The 16,611-nt window shown below is 45.0% G+C and overlaps 1 protein-coding gene across 2 annotated transcripts in view; it reads left to right on the top strand.

Annotated features, from left to right (window-relative positions):
* LOC119396069 (uncharacterized) overlaps positions 1-16,611 on the top strand; it is a 189,906-nt gene that overhangs the window by 88,855 nt on the left and 84,440 nt on the right. For both annotated transcript variants that reach the window (XM_037663142.2, XM_037663152.2), the window contains exon 12: positions 12,416-12,529. In XM_037663142.2, coding sequence (XP_037519070.1) covers positions 12,416-12,529 — 114 coding nt within the window. The remainder of the gene's footprint in view (positions 1-12,415; positions 12,530-16,611) is intronic.

A 16,611-nucleotide genomic window follows, 5' to 3' on the forward strand; every position in this document is an offset into this window, starting at 1 on the left:
AAATGTTTGAATTCTTCAGAGCGGACTGAAAATTTTGCTTTAAGTACTAATGTAACAAAAATAGTGCCCTATTTTTGTTTCAAATATCTGTGACCACAATGAGGGTTCCTATGTTGCAACATTCCATTTCATTTTTTATTCCAATTTTTTGTCATGCCAAAACACCAACCCTACAAGCGTGGTAGTGAAAACTTGATGTAATTAATTGTTTAATCACTGGAGAAAATTCTATTAGTTCTCACACGTGCTGTGGTAGCTTACTGACTGTGGCATTGTGCTACCGAGCTTGAGGTCATAGGTTCGATCCAGATTGCGGCAGCAGCATTTCAATATGTGTGAAAACAATTTAGAGCACCATTCTACAGTGTCCCTTTTAATCACTAAGGTCGAGCGTTGGGCTTGTTAGTGCAGCATAATTCGATGTTTCTCAGCATGAGAAACGTGTACGAAATAAAAAAGCACTATTTGTTGTGGGGATGCTATCACCCCCTGTAAAGTCATTTTCGCCTCATGGTGCACATGCGTCCAGTGGGTTGGTGTAGTTAGCGTCTTTGCCGCCATGCGAGGGATGGCGCTGCTCTCACAGGGACGCTTGCATCGAGCCACCCTAGGTGGCGCCGCCCTGTCGGCAAGATTAGGCAGGCGCACAGGGAACAGCAGTGAGTCTCTTTTGGGGTTTGGCAGCATTCGTAGATGGACGTCTCTCGCACAGGGTCCGTGGGGGCGATGCCGCAGCTCGGTCTCACGCACTCATGCGGTGAGTCGAATGTCGGCCACATCCCATTTGCGGTACATTGTACGTGTTAACATCACCTTATAATTAGATCATCGTAATATTGAGACTTAAAACCCCAGAATTTTTAATTGGTTGCCGCATCTCTCACAATAAGAGACACACGCATGACAGCATCACCAGTTTGTAAGAGCCTGTCTGTAAACAAAGTTATTTTGTACTTAAAGGAGAGCCGTGCGTGCAAGCTTCTCATGATACAACTTTATATCAGTTGGCTTTTGAATATCAGTTTGTTTTTGTTATGTCAATAACTCAAAACAATGTATGGAAATGGCAAACTTTCAAGTGGGCATGTGCAGCTCTGAACATGACTTGCCACGATGGTCTAGTGGTTATGGTGCTCGACTGCTGACCCGAAGGTCATGTGGCCAAATCTTGGATGCCGCAGCCGCATTTCGATAGAGGCAAAATGCTAGAGGCCCGTGTGCTTAGATTTAGGTTTTTTCTTGAGCTCTCTGTAAAAATACCAGGTAGTCGAAATTTCCGGAGCCCTCCACTATGGTGCCTCTCATAATCATATCGTGGTTTCTGGACGTAAAACTAGGAGTGTGCGAATAGTGAAATTTCATCTCGAATTGAATTCGAATCGAATAATGCCGAATAGTGGCCAAAAATATAGAATATTCAATAGTATACTTACACGAAATGTGTACCGGCCGCCAGTTACGGCAAGTCAAAAGGAAAAAAATCGGGGATGCTACGGTGTGCCGACAGCTTTACTACGTGCTTGTTAGGGAGGGTTTTTTTTTCCAGCTTTTATGGCCGCGTAAGCATGTTGATAGAAGAGCCGCTATTCCACTCAGCAGCAACACTCCTTACCTCCTAACGGTTAACAGAGGGGGTACCTAATTTTTTCCCTCCCAAGGTCGTGCAATACGGCTCATCTGACAACAGTAATGTGCTTCATCGCCATGGCTGCTCCAGACCAAAAATTCGTCGGGCGCCCGTTCAAAACAGCCTTTTAACTGCGCACTGGAACCATGGGAGTTTCTGAATGAGCGGTGCGGCAGTGGTGACAGCCCAGCGTGAACAAATTTTCATATGTGAAGCCACTCACCAAGGGTTTCGCGGGCCAAAGTCGGAACGTTTTACGGTACTTGCGGCATACACTACCGAACTAAGCCTGAAGTCTTTGCCTTCGTTTCGGAAGCGAAAAGTTGTCAAGGGCTTGACAGTTTTCTCGTGTCTATTTACGTGTGGAAATGACATAATCTCCTTTAAAATAAACATGCGCTCGCTTTTGAACCATGATATCGGTGAAAATTTAACGAAAGGCCTACTGTAAGGACCTTAGCGTTAGTTTTAGCCACCCCAGCCTAACAAAGTTGCACAATTGGCCTTTGTCACGTTTTAGATATTCGTCCTGTCGAATTATTCGAAACTTTGAATACTAGCTATTCGAAAGTCTAATCGAATTATTCGATTATGTATTATTCGATTCGAATTCGAAACTCGAATATTCGCACACCCCTACATAAAATCCCAACAGTTAGCTCTGAGCATGCAGCATTAACAGGGGTGGAAGTGCTGCACCATTTGTGCCGCACTGTGCCAATCCGCTTCTGCGGCGCCATCCCGCTCCAAAACGCATTATTGCACTGAAACTGCTCCCAAGCAGTCTTTGGTGCCTTCATGTGCTGCTGTCGTCTGCAATGTGGCGCGCCCAAGCAGACTCCTATCATCAACACCCGGCGTGCTTTCCGTAAATGTTAGAGACTGCGAAAAAATCAGTTTTGCTGCAAGGACGAAGCAGTGAATGTGATAGCAAGAAATTGTGGTGTTATACTGTTACGTTGACAGCATGTTCACCGGTGTCCAATTTGTTCGCTTGGTAAGGCCATTAGTCTGTGGATGGTGTCTGAGTTTCGAGCTACACATACGGAGGAGTTCGACGTCTGCCATAAACTGACGTCCGTGGTCAATATGAAATAAGGCTAGCAGCTAAATCTCTTGAATCTGATCTCGTATAATTCTGCAAAACGCTGATGTTAGGGAATATGGCTGCTCCAGGAGAAATGAAGCAATTTTTATGTTGTCTGTTTTCTCAATGTGAAGTAAGCAGGCCGTTTGCTGATGTCTGCTGAGATAGCGTGCACCAGCGTTAGCGACCGCGCCTGGGTTCGCAGTTGCTACTCGAGCGACGCAACCCCCCTTCCCCCCTTCCGTTACGTCCCTTCATGCTCCTTACGAAAACGGGTGGGGTGTTTCCTCTCTGCTTGAGGGGCAATTGACGGCAGGCCTCGCATACAGGGGGATGTTATATGCACTGTTCTTGCGACAGCGATGGCCGGCTCGTGTCATCTCTGCTTCAGCTGTGTTTATCCCCAGTGCTTGCGTGCGTTTACTGGCGTGCATAACGTTCTATGCGTGTGGCGATGTTACCGATTTAGACTTTATACAGAAAATGACGGTGATGGCAAAAACCCGCCGAGAGTGTCCATATAATTGATGTTGCAATAAAAGGGAACATTTCAGTTCTCTGATTTTCTCATTTTTGCATGTCAGCACTTCTCATTTGTACTTGTTTTGTCAATGTGAACATTTAAAAAAAATTTCCCTGAAGTGTAGTCAGGTTTAGCTACGCAGTGCATTGCTTATTTCTATTTTCATCTCGGTTCTCCTGTCGGCTGCAGCACTTTAATGACGGGAGCATAAGCTTTGTTAATTTGTTATATAGAGTCTCATGAGGTTTATAGTGAAGGTAACTTTTATTAGCAGTTCTCTAGTCTTCAGTTGTTGTTCAGGTCAGCTGCGGTATTTTATTAACATAAACGTTTTTCTTTTGTCTGAGGTCTAGTCCAAGTGTTGCTATCCAAAGCATCTCTTATCTCTTGCTTTCTCGGAGTGATTGCTCTGTCGGCTGTGATATTTTAATGTTAGGAACATATAAATTTGTGGTGAGTCTGGTTGGTTTATCAGTATTGAATATTTGATAAAAACCATTGGAATTTTTTGTGTTTACCAGAAATAAAAAGTTTCAATTAACAATGATGTTTGACCCTAGAAATCTGCTCCACAACTAACTTGCTTTGCTCCAAAACTCCCCTTTTACCGCTGCAAAGCTGCTCCAAAACAGCATTATTCCTGCTCCTTGAGCTGCTCCAAAAGACTGAAGCCCGCTTCCACCCCTTCATTAAATGAAGTGAATTAGGAAGAGACTACTCTAACAAGGACAGGTGCTATGTGCCTGAGCATGATGACCTCTAGTCTTTGTCTAGTTTTGTATTTCAGTAAAGATGTTTGATTCGTAGAGTTGCATTCTATAAAACCTTTAGGGGAATCTGGCGCAAGTGTTGTGTGGGGCTCCTTGAGTGATGTTTCTACCACCATGGAAATGATGTGAAGTCCAGGCTTCGGATTTGCTTTGGATGGATTTCGTTCTTGAGATTTTCGGTGCTTGTTTACCGAGCTTTAAACAAAATGACATGAAGCTATTTTCAATGAAAATTTACTTAATTCTTCTGTATGTAAAACATATTGCAGAAAGTTTGCGTGACCGTGAGATTGGAGTGAAGCCTGTAGAAATTCGACTAACAGGGTATGCATTGCTCTGTAATTGTGTTCCAGATTTGGCATTACCAAATCATGAATTACTTTTTTACAACAGTGAAACCAGACACGGGTATTATTCTCTCGAAAGTATGCATAATATATTTATGGAAATAGAAATACTGTATTGAGTGACAAACACTAAACGTATCATCTGCTGCAACGCCAGCTGTGTCTGCCCATGCGAATAACGATTGTAAGAGCAGTGGTGCATTCCTCGCTTTTCTGTAAAGCCGAGTCAGAGGAGTGCGACTGCATCTACTTCGCTTCACCGTCGTTTTTGCAACCAAGCTGACCGTTCCTTGGCAAGACACGCTTATCAAAAAAACATGCTGCATGCTGTTTCCTGTACTGTCATGGGACACTACATCTGTGCTAAGCAACGCATAAACGACACATTGCTAAAACTGTCAAATACAACCTGTGAAGCCACAACGTCGTCGGAAACCAAGAGACCTAGCGTGCTTCAGCCACTTTCGACAACAAAGGCACCGCTTGAGTGCTTTGCACTGCACCCCGCTACCCTTGCCTGAGAACACCGTATGCATTATTGTGGCAGGATAGAGCTGCTGCGCATGAAGCAATACTGAAACTGTAGAAAAGACATCGCTAACTAAAAAAGCGAAAAAAGTTCACTAATGCAATCCAGTCTGAAAACCTGTTCTTACCATCATCCTCATGGTGGCTGGACAATCACGGCGCCACATTCCCCTCTAGGTTTTCACAATTCCCCTCTAGATTCTCCTCTAGGTTTTCTAGCTATCACAAGTGCTAATCAATACGAACAAGCCGTGAGTCAAGCTAAGGAATTTTCTGACAATGCTTCAGTTCGTCGCATTAAAAAAACGCTAAGCTCTTCTTTGTGTTCAGAACAAACAAATGAATGCACACATTATGATAAGTGCAAAGCCAAAGCATTTGAGTATTCTGTACAAGGCACCAAGAACCTTCATGCTTGCTATCGTTGTGGAGCGACTGATCATATTGCAAAAAAGTCCTGCATGTAAGGCCCGCAAGCACAGATGTTGTCACTGCGAAAAGATTGGGCACTTAGATTTTATGTGTAGGTCGTATGGATATGCAGCGAAAGTTCGACAAGTTGATGATGACGACGACACTAGCTCTCACTGTAGCAGAAAAACAGTTTATGTTGTCAAGGGGGACTAGCATGGCATTTACGCATCCATCGCTGTGGAAAGTCGGACTATCGTATTTCCAGTTGATATTGGATCATCTGTCACTATTTTGGCTGAAGAACTCTATCATCAGTTTTTTGCAAGCACTTGCCCTTTGAAGTCTACCTCAGCGCAGCTTTTCGACTACTCCAAGTCAAAGGGTTCGAGGCTATTTTGTCGCTTCAGCTGCGTTTGAATACAGAACTGCTTGCATTCTTCTGTATGTCGTGTCTGAAGGCACCACTGTACTGGGCTTAGATGTGATTGTGGCATTACAGATGAATACTGAAGGTAAATCTCTTCAGTATCTTGCATTGACCTCCAGCACTCCTATATTGCCAACTGAGCTACGTTCAGAGTATGAACATCTCTTTGACAAACAGCTCGGACTTGCCAAAGGATTGAGACATAAAGTTAAGGTTCACGAGTCCGTTCCACCTGTGCCAGCAAGCTACGACGGCTGCCCTTTATCCTTCGCGAGCAGGTGCTGGCGGAACTGCAGGAACTTGAAGCTCAAGACATACAGTATAACCTCATTACAACGTATCTGTTTACAACAGACATTCGGATACTACATACCAATTTTCAGTGTTATGCCGACCTCCATATTTGTTCCATTGATTGAGCTTCGTTTACAATGTATTCTGGTACAACGGACATTCGGATATAATTGACTAAAATCTCAGGCCAGCAAGGTGGTCAGGACTCCTTTACAGCGGATTTTTCTACCACGGACATCCCAAATTCAGTAACTTCCGACTTCAAACATCGCTTAGCATACTTTCGGGGCGGGAACAGTGCGCTGCGAATATCGATGTAGCGATTTAAGAACGAAGGTCGCTGATCTCCGGTCTGTCAATGATCAGCTATGCCTAGCTGTAGCGACAGAAAATCGACGCGCAGCATGCTTGGTGTTGTGTTTTTGGGACGCTGACGCGCGATATTTCTAGCTGCTGTCACCGCTTCGAGCGGTCGCTGCGCGGCGAACTAGGCTGAGGGGTCCGCTGCCGATGCGCAAAATGCCCATCCGCGGTTCTGAGGAGCCAGCGGGAGATGCGATTCGTTGCTCGCGACAAATGACATTGCGGCTTCTTCGTTTTCGCATGTCCGCTAGCACGATGTTCTTGCCAGCAAAGTTCGAATTCGTCTCGTACAACGGCACCGTGAGTGGAGTTAGGCCTAGCCACGACATCGAGTAGAAAGCTTGGTTGTGATGTGCGTGGCTGCGGTGCCCGATGTTTCAACGTACGTCATGCTCAATCGCGAGTACAAAGAGTTGTCCCGCGGTGATCTTCGTCATAAGCTCCGAAGTGCTGATAAGCAGAACCTCTAACAGCGGGTCTAACGAGTCAACGCTATTACAGTCGTACGTCTGCTATGTTCTGCGCACGTATGCCGTCTTCGCGACAAGTGCAATGCGCTATCGTAATATGATGATTGAGCTTCCGCTTGCAGCTGCCAAACTAAAGCGTAATTATATGTATTTTAAATTATCGTCAACCCGTGAACACAGAACGAATGTGAACGCGTCACTAAATAGCGCAGCAATTTTCGACAAGCCTTGAATTGACCTTTCAAACATGTGCTTTTTGTACATTAGTTACTGAATGGAGGAGCTAGCTGAAACGGAGAACTTGAACACTGAGAAATGCTCTTACGACGAGCCCAAAATGGTGGCGCCCGGTTGCGCCGTTGCCGAGCTATAATTTTGAAAAATGCAGTTTATTTTTTTTTTTGCCATCTCCGCAAGTTTCAGTTGGCAGACACAAAAAATTTTTTGCAGCACTCCTGTGTAGTTTTCAGTGAAGATATTTTGGAATCAGATAGAAAATGGGCTACAGAAACTGAAAATGCTATTTTCCAAAAGGCGAATTTTTTTTTTGGTCCCCCGTTAAGAATAAATGCATTCTTTGACCATGTTTGTGGCTTGTAATTCTCTCCGGTTATAACAGACACATTCAGTGTTTACATAAAAGTCTGTTGTAACAGTACTTCGATTTTACATACTCCCTTTACAACAGACCAAAATCCTCTTCACTATGAAGGTCTGTTGTAATGTGGTTATACTGTAATAAAGCGTGTTGACGCCTCTCAGTGGGTTTCTCCTATAGTGATTGTTTGGAAGAAAGATGGTTCAATATTAATCTGTGTTGATCTGCGAGAGCCCAATAAAGCTATAATCATTGATAGCTGTCCACTACCACAGACAGACGAGCTGCTGCACAGCTTAGCTGGTGCCAAGCGATTCTCAAAGCTGGACTTGGCGTCTGCTTGCCATCAACTAGAACTCAGTCCTGATAATCGTGATATGACTACCTTTATTACGCACGAAAGGCTTTTTTGCTTTAAAAGAGCATGTTTTGGCTTAGCTTCTGCCCCGTCAGCATTTCAGAAGATGATGCATCTCATAATGAAAGGGTGCAAAGGTGTACTTTTCTACATAGATGACATTATGGTCTATGGTCGTTCTTGAGAAGACAATCTTTCAAATCTTCGCACCGTTTTGCAATGACTTTCTTAAGCGGGCCTGAACCAGATGTGCATTTTTGACGTCATGGAACTCGCATTTCTGGGACTTGTTGTAAACGGCAAAGGACTTTTTCAACTAGCATCATCTATTCAAGCAATGAAAGAAGCTCCTGCGCCTTCAAACATAAACGAACTTCGTTTCCTGCTTGGTGTGGCAGGATTTTACTCCAAGTTCGTTCCCCATTTTTCTGATGTTGGGGAGCCTTTACGAGCATTGCTTTGAGGCAACGAACCGTTTGTTTGGGCATCAGCTGCCAAAGAGAGTTTCGTCCGTTTAAAATCACTGCTGACAACTTGCAAGGTTTTACATTGACCCAAACCTTCCCGTCCTTGTTACGACCGATGCCTCCGGGTATGGACTGGGCACCGTGCTGCAACAAGTCAACAAGGGAATTCTACAGGCCTTTGCCTCCCGTGCCATGAGCCCACAACAAAAGGAAATACTCTGCAGGCGAATGTGAAGCCTTAGCATGCGTTCGGGCCTGTGAACATTGGCACATGTACCTTTGTGGTCGCCCCTTTGTTTTGTGAAGTGACCACTGTGCTCTTGTCACGTTGTTGTCAACCTAGGGTATTGGGCATCAGCCATTGTGCATTTCATGTTGGTCAGTGCGACTGCTTTGTTACAATTACACCGTAGAGTAACGCAAGAGAAGCGATAACGTGGTGGCTGATGCGCTCTCTCGACTGCCTTTGCAAGGAGAAACTAATGAGGTTGCTGAAAACGAGTTTGTTTGCCTTCTTTCTCCGATGCTAACCATGGCAGAATTACAAGCAGCGAGTGCATCTGGCAGTACGATCGCAAGTCGTTGACTTTGTTTTGTCATCTTGGCCTGATAAAAAATCCCTGGAAGCGGAGCTAATGCCATATTTTCATGTACGTGCAGAACTATCTATTCTACACAACTTACTTTACCGTGGTGATAGGATAGTAATTCCAAGTATCCTCACTCATCGTTTGATGGAAGTCACACATGTATCACATCCGGGGATCAGTTGTACGAAAAGGCAACTGCAAGAGTTGTACTGGTGGCCTCGAATGGATGACCATGTAGAACAGCTGGTTAAAACTTGTTGTTTTCCAGTCATGTGACCAATCTGCATGGCCAACTGCAGCATCTATGCAGCCAGTAGCTTTCCATGACAAACCTTGGGAGAAGATTGCCATTGATATTATTGGGCCATTTGAGCAAGCTCCCATCAATTTGCGTTATGCAGTGACGCTTATTGGTTATCACAGCAAGTAGCCAGAAGTATTTTTTTCAAGACAAGTTTCTTCGACGGTGGTCAAGAACTTCCCGCTACAAGTGTTTACTCGTGAAAGCTACACTAGTGAAACAGTCTCCGACCACGAACCGTAGTTCATCTTGGCTGAATTCCTTGCGTTTCTTCTGTCTACCATTGCTTTTCTTCTGTCTACTGCCCGTAAGAAAACGGGCTTGTAGAAAGGTTCAATAGAGTCCTCAAATCTGTTGTCCAGATGGCAGTATATGATGGCGATGAGGGTTATGAGGATAGACAGATGTAAAGAAACACAAGACAAGGGGCCCACAGAACTAGAAATGTAACTTAGGAGGGTGGATGACATCACAATGTGCCGCGCCCGTACCTTCGCCTTCGGCAGTATATGAGCAGCGTGATATCTGTGTTGCCATGAGAGACTATTTGGGTGTCTTTTGCTGCACGGCACGGCACAGGCAATGAAACAGCTGCATGAGCATGTGAGACAAAAACAAGCTACTTCAATGCTTTACGCAGACTGCCGTCGCGGAGCCTGGGCAAGACACTTTCTCGTCAGTGACTACGTCCGCGTAAGAAAGTGATCAGTTCACATGAAAATATCTTCGCACTTTTCGGACCCAAAGATGATTATTGAGCAACAAGGGCCAGCCTCGTTTCTTTTGGAAGTCAGTCAAGTGTGGAATGCTTCCAAATTTCAAGCGATAAATCCAGAAGCTGTGGAAAAGTTGACAACAAATTGACCTGGTATTCAGAGTGGGCTCTACCCCTACCTGACAAGTCTCTTCAATGTAGTGCGTTTCCTGTGAGTGAACAGCTTGCTGACTGTCCATTTACCTCACGGCAAGAGATAGCGGCACAAGGCAGCAGTGAATCAACTGCAAAGCAGTCTTCACTGCAGGACAAAATGACCGGCCAGCCACCACGGAAGAGTGGACGAGTTAAAAAAATACTATGTTGAAGCTCAAGAACTATGTGCTACGCAAACGATAGTTTTTTTTTTTTATCAACCGGGGAAATGTATATATGAATAAAGGTGATGATGGTCACATGGGGAAATTAAATAAAGAAGATCATGCATTGGATGCATTGTTCCTCTGTGTTCTAAATACAACAGGTAGGTAGGTAGGTGCTTGGGTGAATGGGTGGGTGGGCGAGTGGGCGTGTGGGCTCATTGGTTGAGGCGGGGCGAGGTAGGGCGGGCAGGCGGGCAATTTTTGTGGATGTCATCACAATAGGTCTCTGCTTTTATGGAATGCTTTCGCAGCACTTCGAAGAAGCATTGCGAAATAGAGCTCTTGACCGTCATAAAACTGGTATGACTGATTGATAATGCAATATACCTTGTAAGCCAAGGTTGTGGGGTCGAAAAAGTGCTGGTCTCGGAACAAATGAACACAGTCATGCCATCGAGCAACAAATCACGTGGACATTTATTAACCGCTTTTACAACGGCGAGCTCACCAGCCAAATCTAATACATAACTAGTAACATACTAAACAACCAAATACAATGGCAATAAAGCACACATACAACAAAACACACACCAAACAACATAACACATACAATGTACCTCGAATGCGGCGGCGGTGCCGACGTTAGACTCGCCCCGGTATCCCGTGAAAACGATCCATGGAATCGTCCCAACGGGCCTCCCGCAGGAGACGACCGTCCATGGCCGGGCCAAACCCAAAAAGAGGGAAAACGCGCTTCCTGAAGCGCTAGTGTAACCTCGCTTCCCACCAAGTGGCGCCACTGCACGACCACAGTGCCATCTCTCACTCGGCGGCGGTGAAACTAACCACGCCAATTACAACTAACCGCCGAAAGCATGTGTGCCATGAGGCGAAAATGACTTTACAGGGGGTGATAGCAGCCCCTGTAAAGTTGGGCTAGTTTGTGTACATTGGAGACTTAAGACTTGTCTAACTAGTGCACAAAAACAAAAAAAAAGACGAGATGAGTCCTGTCTGTTTTGTGGGTTTCCTTTTCTTGTCCAGCATCTTTATTTCACTAATTCGATATTTTTCAAGTCTACAGGGTTAATCAAATTGTCATTTTCTTGGACATTATACGGGAAAAATTGGCCAGTAGCAGTTCGGTCACATTTTATTTGAAAGGAAGCCTTGTGTCAAGTGCTGGTGAAGGCCATCTTGCACACCTTGTTGCACTCTCCACTCTTAAATGAACATGGTAGAGGCTGGATGATCATGTTCTTCTTGTCTATTTGTGCCCACCTTAAGGAGATGCAGTCTTGAAAATGGCTGGCGTATGTATGCTGCGTTACATGCGGATGCTTCCTGGTCCATTTCTATGATTTTGTTGAAGGTTATCACTTCCCTATTTTGCACTTTCTGTTCATAGATTCTTTTGTAAGGTCACATGATGGCAGCCAAAAAAGCATGCCACCTCATCAGATTGGTCAAAAATGACAGCTTCACTGAGAACCACAGTGCATTTTTTGGTGCTCATGACTTGAGGCAGCTGGCCATCACATTGGAGTTAGCCAGTGTGTCAGGACCAGAATGCAGAAGCAATGCGACCTAGCAGCATTGAATTCGAATTGTCTCGCTCTTCATTATAAATCTGCACGTGACTCCACGCTGCCTTCTTCCTCGCTAGAAGAGCTGAGGAATTGAGTGCCAGTGTTGTCATCATTGAAACACTAGTTGTGATCAGACCTGCTTGCTGTGCTATTTCAGCAGCCAGAGAACTGAGACATTCAAATCGGAACATGAGAATGCTATGTGAATGTTTTAACATTGCACATATAATTATTGCTCTTATTTATATTTCTTGCACGGAAGCTTGTGAAGTGCATCCCACATTACACTCATGCTGTTCTCACCATTGTCCAGTTCTGACCTACCACTCAGTGTCCTTGTAAGTGTCCTCCAGAGTAGAGTCAACTTCTTTTCACAAAGTCTTTATGCAAACTGATTGCAACAGTGGAGCTAGGTTGGCATGCAGAGCAGAAAAAAAAAATGCTTGTGCTGTCTAAAAGAGAGTTGTGCAAAAATAGAAAAGGAAATGTAGGCTAGTAAAATAGTGCCAATTTATCTAGTAAGCCATCATAAATCAATTTCTTGCAAATTGTGCCAACACAATTTTTTTTTTCGTTATTATGCAGCGTCGGGGCGGTCTACACTCTGTCAGTTTGTGCATAACAAGTCATCACTCAGAAGCATATGTTTCTGATCTACTGGTGGAACAGCGCCTTGCTCTGCCCACATTGCAGTACAAGGTAAGTATGGCAGATGTGCCGATCTGGTTGGATGCTGCTGTGACCTACTGTAAGAAAGTGTGATGAAAATATTGGAAGACCATGGCTATGCTAACTTTTCATGTATACAGTCAACTGCCGATTTTTCGGACATGCTTGAAATTTTGGACTTTTTCATGGCACCGCCACAAGCCCTATAGAGCCGATGTAAAAAACGTCTGAAGTTTCGAACACAGAACTTCTGCTTCCACTTATTCGGATTTTCTGCTCAAATTGCAGGTCTGAAACGGCATTAATTGAGGCCACCACTACTGCCATGACAATCATCTCGTGGTCTTGAACCAGCGCTTTCGCGAGTCGATTCGTATGTAGCCGTAGCGGATTCTATAGTCAGCTTTGCCGCAACACCAAGGTGTTATGGGGTGAAGCAAACTGAAAATCTGAAGGGGCCACTCTCACGGTGTAGTGCGGCGATGCCTAATGGATCGGCATCGGAAATGCATGGAGGTGTGATGGCAACAGGCAGTAAATGCGCCAGTACAATTTGATTGCTTGCAACCCTATTATGATAAGCATCTCCAGCTAACTGCTCGATCTCTCGTGTGGCCTGGCGCAGTTATAAGCGTACTGCACACTTTAATAGGAGACTACCCAAATGATCGATGCCACTGTTCACTGCTGCCTCTTTGTGGGAGACGGCTAAGTGCACCGCGCAGACGTGTTACTTTCAGGACGAAAGTAGTTCCCCATCTACATGCCCCATCTCCATGCTCCACAACCTAGGCTTGTGCAAATATGCGAGCAGTTTGAATATTCGAACGAGTATGACAGTATTCAAGTTCATTTTGAAATGAATTTAAATTATTCTAAATTTCGAAGTACTTGAAATGAATGAATAAACATATATAAACCGCATCTAAACCCCTGTAAAGCTAGTTTCACTGCAGTGGAAGGGTCTTTTACCGTGAATACACCTCTCCAGGGGAAATCCGCGCTGCTGTGAAGCTTCACTTCAAGGTTAAATGAACAGATTACCCTTGCGTTGATTCATAATTTTTTAAGTTTAAAAGCGTGTTATACCGGCTTGTATGCTCTATGTATAGTAAATTATAGTAAAACCTCTTTGTAACGAAAATTTTCAGGAATTAGTCAATTTTGTTATATCCAGGTTTAACTGCAATTTCAATCGCAATAATAATGTAGAAAAGGAAACAAAGGAGGGTATAAGCAAAGTACCATTCTTTTTTTTTTTTTTTTTTTTCACCTACCATAGCACTTTGTAAAGCGACCCGGCTCACTTTGTTCCTGTGTGTGTGAATATACGTGGCAGCCTCTGAATGTGGTGTTGGCTGCCATATATATTTGTTTAAAGGGGCCTTGACACCCAATTTTCAATCATAATATATGTTATGTGGGTTAATCCTTGTGCATTCACAACTAAGCTGGCGAAATTTTAGTGCATTTGGTTGAGCACCTAATTTATAATTAAATATTTTTATAAACATGCGAGTAGCCTGAGAGTTGGGAAACACTGGCACACTCGCGAGCCGTGACGTAACAAGCATTGCTGTGTGAGCGCTTGCACTCCGGCAAAATTTTTCCGTCATCAGCTGCGTGTTAAATTGAAATATTTTAGCTTTCTTCACCTTGGCACTGAAATTGAATGATTTGTGCTCCATGCAGCACATGACATCACAGACGCCATGGCGAAATGGCGGTCGCCGGCGGTGGACAGTATTTATAGCCAGCGACTTGTAGGGCTTGTTTTGCACTGAAATATTCTTTTACAGTCCATTTTTCATGTATTTAGAGGCATAATAGACCCTTCTAATTTTCGCTGAAAACCACAAATTGTTGGGTGGCCCTGTCATCCCGCATCAACTGCTTTCCTGCCCCTTTTTTTTTGTCTAAGTTTGTTTTGCTGAGATAAGATTGGGTCTGTGTAAAGCTCCGCAAATGACCTCAGACATCCCAACTCTCTCAATGAAAGGGATGCATTTGCTTTCGACGGCAACCAGCAGCAATGCTAGATGGCACCACGGGGCAATGCATGACAATGCAACCAGCCAACGTTAGAAAAACAACAGGAACCAATGACAGAGGTTCCGTGGGGTGAAAGGTGGGAATCAGAAAAATTATAGTACAGTCAAACCTTCTAATACGTAACCACTTTAAACGTACTAATGGTTAAAACGTAGTTGCAACGAATCCCCAAACGAGTCTCATAGAGATTAATGCATTCTCTGGCCGTTAGGCCGTAGTGTTCCTGTGCCTACCGGTTAGTGCGTACCACGATAACTTGTGCCATAAAAGTTTACAGCGCCACTGAACTTGCCAACGTCAAAATGTGCCACAATAGGTCTTCCATCTTGTCTAGAATCGCAGAAATTGGTTGATCAATGCTTCCGACTTCCGCGCGATTGCGACAACGCCTTTGCGGATAAACATTGGGAAAGAACGAAGGCGTGATGGTGGCCGCCGACGAACGCGCCAGTATGACTTTTCGCCGACAACCCTATCACCTTTAGCTATCTGCTCGGGCACGCGTGTGGCGTAGTGGTACTTTAAGGCTTTAAGTCTACATGCACGCTTTTAATAGGCGACAACCTAAACGCGCTGGGCCACCGTTCACTGTTGCCTCATTGTGTGGGACCGCATTCAAGTGCGCGCTGCTAAATTTGTAGAAATGAAAGCAGCTTGCTTGATACGTGCAGGTGTGATCCTCGACTGAAGGAGATTAAGATTATCGATAGAAATGGAAATTTGAATGCGCGGTTGGTCCTTCAAGCGTTTGCTATATTGCAGAAGGCATCCTCATGTGTTAGTGATCCTTCTCTCAGCCTGTATAGTGGAGACGGGGGGGGGGGGGGGGGGGGGGGGGGAATCTGTCTTGGCGTATGCACATGTGTCGGCAAAGTGCGCCAAATCGTATTTACTGCGCCATCCTGATAATATCGATGAAAATTGCGTCAAACTGTGCCAGAGTCTCGAGTTTGGGGCCGTCTATCACTGGCATTCGCATCGCCAGCACGTTAAAATGTGTGCAGCTTGATCTTGGGGCTGTCAAAGTTACAACCACGGACCAAGAATTATTCTGCTGAATAAACAGCGCTCACGCATGCGTCCCGATCCATGACGCCATGATCGGTGCCGACGCTGCTTCTGTTGTGCAAGTCAGCTCGACAGCAAAACGCGCTCTCGGCAGATGCTCGGGATGTAGGCCAATCAGCAGCGTGAAAGTGTGGCGGCGATTAATCAGCGGACGTCGCCTGTTCCAGAAACGCTGGTGATAGCTCATTTTAAGCTTCGCACGGCACTAATGAAAGCAATGTTCAATAATAAATACACGCGTCCCGCTGTAATGCCTGTCACTTCTGTTTCTGGACATACAGAATGAAATCTGGTATCGCTATAGCTATTGATATATGGAACAATATTGAATTTTCTGTGCTTTGCCTCTGTGGAAGAGCACGTGAACAGTGTTTTCTCGGAAGAGCACGTGAACAGTGTGTGAACTAATGTTTCGTGGACAGCGCGATTCTTAAGTGGATGTACGTCGTGGTCGCCATCTTGAGCTGCTGCATTTGTTAATGGCGCCTAGCACCCTAGCTACCCTAGCACTAGCACCCTAGCTACTCTAGCAGCACTGCAACCGCGCCGCAACCTTCGCTTTCTGCAAGCGTTGTGCACTTCTCGATGCGGATGCTCTAGCTGTCCTGGCAGCGGACGGAGGTGCGTTTGTGTTGTCACCTAATAAAAGTGTGCAGTATGGTTACGACAGAGCTACGCTTGCTGTGCCGTACGCGTACGTTTATCGTAATGGCGTGAGTGTAGCGTGGTTTCTGTGTGCACGATCCGCAACAGCGAGCTGCTTTCGTTTCTACAAAGCGGTGCGCGTGTGAACGCGGTCCGGCACAACGAGCAGCAACGATCGGCGGCTAAATGCGTGCAGTAGGCTTCAAGCAGCGCGACGCGACAGGCATGCCCGAGAAGTTAGGTGAATATACTTATTGCGACAGGGTTGTCAGCGATACGTCATACTGGCGCAGTCGTCGGTGGCCGCCACCTCACATTCGTTATTGCCCTATGCTTGCATCGCTGCA

The sequence above is a fragment of the Rhipicephalus sanguineus genome, chromosome 1, assembly GCF_013339695.2.
Source record: "Rhipicephalus sanguineus isolate Rsan-2018 chromosome 1, BIME_Rsan_1.4, whole genome shotgun sequence".
NCBI lineage: Eukaryota > Metazoa > Arthropoda > Arachnida > Ixodida > Ixodidae > Rhipicephalus > Rhipicephalus sanguineus.